The 4,237-nt window shown below is 31.4% G+C and overlaps 1 protein-coding gene across 1 annotated transcript; it reads left to right on the top strand.

Moving 5' to 3' along the window:
- Positions 1 to 506: 506 nt before the first annotated feature.
- Positions 507 to 4,012, top strand: LOC119577021. The gene is made up of 3 exons (XM_037924689.1): positions 507 to 705; positions 898 to 1,054; positions 1,803 to 4,012. The coding sequence occupies exons 1-3, from the start codon at positions 645 to 647 to the stop codon at positions 2,176 to 2,178; spliced, it is 594 nt and encodes a 197-aa protein (XP_037780617.1). The 5' UTR covers positions 507 to 644; the 3' UTR covers positions 2,179 to 4,012.
- Positions 4,013 to 4,237: the final 225 nt, after the last annotated feature.

The raw sequence follows: 4,237 nt of genomic DNA, 5'->3' as shown, positions 1-4,237 counted from the left end.
TTACCAGAGAACGATTATTATATTTGCATATCTACACATACATGTGTGTATGTATGAATGTATGTATGTATGTATGTATGTATGTGTATATATATGCATATATATATATATATATATATATATATATATATATATACATATATATATATATATGTAATGAGCACTAAGTCATGAAGTAAGAATGACCCAAAAATTCGTCTGTGACCACCCTTTGTATACCTCACTTACTTGGTCTTTACTCATATGTTAATTATGTATACCTCATTTAATTAGTCTTTAGCTGGTAAGATAATTAGTACTTAAATAATTATTTAGAAAGATGATATTTTATTTTCTTAGAAAGATGATACTTTATTTTACTATTTTCGTATCAGGTGCTATATACGTTTACATTATTACACTAAGATAAAGAAACAGTGTAAATATGCGAGTCTACCCTACAAAGTTCAGTTTTCTTTGTTTCCCCCACAAGGCATTCTCTTTAATTAGAGGGTACGCAGTGCTGCGTTCGGAACTCCTCGTCCAACTAGTTGGACAAGTTGGACAAGATGTTTTGACCGTTCGGAACCCCTACTTTCTCGTCCTGGACAAGTTGTCCATCTCGTCCAACTCGCCCTGGTTCGCAGCGGGGCAACCAAGACGAGATGACGTCACAAAGGCGTTTGTTTACAAACAGAGATAATGGCAGTCGTCTAGAAAATTGTGGTGAGTCTTCTTATTTGACGCTGTGTTGTTATTATTTAATGCTATTTTCGTGTCTTTTGTTACACATTTATTTACTTATGTATCAGAGTAAGTTTATGAAACAGATAAAATCTGCAGTGTGTAGTTATTGTTATAATATAACGAATGTTTACATGGGAAAAGTTTGTGACGCAGACGCATTTGTCTTTCCAGTGTTCAAAGATCACGATAATAATTATTGGCTGGATGCAGATGGTTCAGTGCCATTCCCAGAAAATTCGGTGGTGTACCGTAGAAGCACCGATTTTCCTGGGAGGTATTTTGCAGACCAGGAGTTAACAGTGGAATGGGCTCTCGAGTGGCTACCACGGTGAGTTGGGTTGTGTTTTGGTTTACTATATACTTTCCTATAGAAAAACAAATAAATAAATAAATAAAGATTGAAAGAAATAAAGAAGACCAGATCATATGATGAACTACAATATTCTTGAAATGTTCTTGATATAGGTTATTGTAAAAACTTATTAATAAGTATATCTTCAAAATATGGTATAGTTTTACATCTAAGTATGTACATTTACATATATATGGGATAGCTTCATTGTTAGTTTCTTAGTTTCACACATTCATCCAACCTTGCAGTTATTAATCCTTCTATCAATTATCCACACTTTTATGGATGAATTGTGTCAATTTCTCTCACAAACTATATAAATGCAAGTATTGGTAATGTTTACAAAGCGACCTTACCTCCTAGGGAATCCACAAACATAACTGATTGAATTAAACAAATTTCTAACTTAGGGCTTTTCCCCCAGAACCCTGTCTAATTGCAGTGGACTTTATATAGACAGACAGACAGACAAAAAGATGTTTTATATATATTTATATATTTATATTTACATAGATTATATATATATATATATATGTATATATGTATATATGTATATGTTTATATGTATATATGTATATGTATATGTATATATGTATATATATGTATATATATGTATATATATGTATATATATGTATATATATGTATATATATGTATAAATGTATTTATATGTATATATATCTATTATAGGAATCAATTATTGATGTGTGCATTTCATTTTGCAGAACAGTTGAAGTATACCCTCGCAGGGTACTTGGGAAACCAGTCTTTGCCTATCAGAACTTTCCTGCTGTCTCCTCCGCAACCACATCGCCTTCTCTTGCTGCCATGTCACCCACTCCATCAGGTCTTCCTCCAAAGCGACATGCTCTTCCTACTTGCATAAATCCAGTTCTTCCCTCAACATCTGCTACACCATCTTCCTTGGTATCTACACCAATTACTTCCCCAGAGCGGGTTGTTGGTGTAGAACCAAGTGAAATCGAGGAAGCCGAGGGTTTCACTAAAAATGAAACCAAATTTTTTATAAATCTTATGCAGGAATATCTGCAAAAGAATTATAATCCATTGCCGTTCTCGATAGCAGAGTTGCAGAGTTGAGTTGGAAAGGATTAATTTAACAAAAGGGAAGAAAAGGTTGCTTTAGCAGGAATTGGCCCAGAGGATGACGGTGATTTTTGGGAAGAGATTCCATCCTGAGAAACTTCAGCGTAATTGGAAGGGTCTACAGGATGACTAAGAAGGCAAAAGCCAATAATGAAATGTCTGGGAGAGCTCCCAGTAAATTTCAGATTTTTGAGGAGATGAAGTAACTGATAGGGGGTCAGCATGATATTGACTTTCCAGTTACAGCCACAGCCAAGGGGATTCACATTCATCGACCAGATGAATTGGATGAAGAAGACCTTGATGACCCTGACCCTGTGGCTAGTGCTGACCCTGTGGCTGATCCCATACCTGGACCCTCACACTTGGAAGTGCCACCACCGGCACGGAGACAAAGGAAGAGGCGACAGGCCAAGGAGAGTGAGACGGTAGTCTTTTTGAGGGAGAGTGACCAGCGTCACTATGAAATTATGAGAGAAGTTTTAGATGAAATTATGAGAGAAGTTTTAGAGCTCATGAAGAGGATGCGAGAGGAAGTTGTGGATGTGCTCTCTGAAATAGTTAAGAAGATGTGATATATTTTCAGTAACCTTTTTTTATGATTATTTTTTTCCTAACAAGCCTTTCTTTTTATTCAGAGTTTAATTTTGTTTTATTATTATTATCATTATTTTTATTATTATTATTATTTTATATTAGGTGTAATTAATTGCTTTACATTTCATTGTTCATTTATTTTGGGGGGGCTTTAGCAGAGCTTTCTTGTTAATTATTTTGTTTTTATTCTGAAAGCCAGTTTATTTGTTTTATGTTATTTTCAAAACTAGAGGTTTGTTGCTTATTTCTTCAAAGCCAAAGTTAAAGTTCCTTTTTTCTTATTTTGATTTTTTTAAAGATTTTTTTTGTACTTTCTAAAGCTAAAATTTAATTTTCCATTTTGTTGTTTTCATATCAATAGATTGTTCCCTTTTTGGTTCATTTTAAAGTTCAAGTTTATTTTTTATACTGAAAGCCAAAGTTTGTTTCCTTTGTGTTAATTTCAAAGCCAAAGACTGTTTTCTTTTTGTGAATTTCAAAACCAAAGCTTGTTTCCTTTGTGTTAATTTCAAAGCAAAAAATTGTTTCTTTTGTGTTTATTTCAAAGCCAAAGATTGTTTCCTTTGTGTTAATTTCAAAGCCAAAGATTAGATTTCAGTATAACAAAAAGAAAACAAAGTGTTTCTATATCTTTATTTTCAACGCCAAAGTGTTTGTCCCCTCTTTGTCATAAAATACAATAATTTTTTTTTATTTTACTTTTACATGTATACATACAGTAACAAGGACGCTTTCTATTTTGGAACAATAGCATAATTCCTATTTCATATACATAGTGCATATATTTTTTTTCTTTATTAAGGGATTGATTTATGTTCATGTTAAAAATCACATACTTATTTTGAATTAAAGATAAGACTTTTCTGTGATAATGAAACATTGAGTGAATTATTTATTTTATTTTTGTACAAACAATGTAATATCATATTAAAGAAAGAGCCTGATTTTTTTTTTTTTTTTTTTTTTTTTTTTTTTTTTTTTTTTTATTTTGTAAGTTTGTATCAAATATGTTGAAATATTTTGTCTGTTTACAATTCATTAAGTAATGGAATTGAGATTCTGTGATAACTGGTGCTTAATATATATTCCCAGGTTGTTCTGTGATAGTAAGATAATGCAATTGTTACATAAGGAATGTATATTTACAATGAAAGATAATATTATAGAAATGTATATACACACAATAAAATATTTGAGATTCTGTCATAACTGGTGCTCAAGATAAAATGTATTCTCAGGTTGTTTTGTGATAATAAAATGATCCTATTGTTACATTTCATAGGGAATGTATATTTACACTAAAAGATAATATTTTTATACAAGAATGTATATTTACAATAAACCAAACAGTATAATTAAGTTTTAATGGACGATACCATTGATATATATTTAAAGATCTGAAATAAGAAAATAGACAACAAAAAGAAACAATTGTTCTATTCAAAAATGACAAAAA

This window comes from Penaeus monodon, chromosome 9, assembly GCF_015228065.2.
Source record: "Penaeus monodon isolate SGIC_2016 chromosome 9, NSTDA_Pmon_1, whole genome shotgun sequence".
NCBI classification, from domain to species: Eukaryota; Metazoa; Arthropoda; class Malacostraca; order Decapoda; family Penaeidae; genus Penaeus; species Penaeus monodon.
This window is presented reverse-complemented; position numbering and strand designations above follow the sequence as displayed.

Excerpts from the sequence above, each read along its gene's own strand:
- LOC119577021 (XM_037924689.1), top strand. The coding sequence starts at position 645 with ATGACGTCACAAAGGCGTTTGTTTACAAACAGAGATAATGGCAGTCGT. Across the intron at positions 706-897 it reads CAGTCGTCTAGAAAATTGTG|TGTTCAAAGATCACGATAAT; the intron begins GTGAGTCTTCTT and ends TTGTCTTTCCAG. Across the intron at positions 1,055-1,802 it reads GCTCTCGAGTGGCTACCACG|AACAGTTGAAGTATACCCTC; the intron begins GTGAGTTGGGTT and ends TTCATTTTGCAG.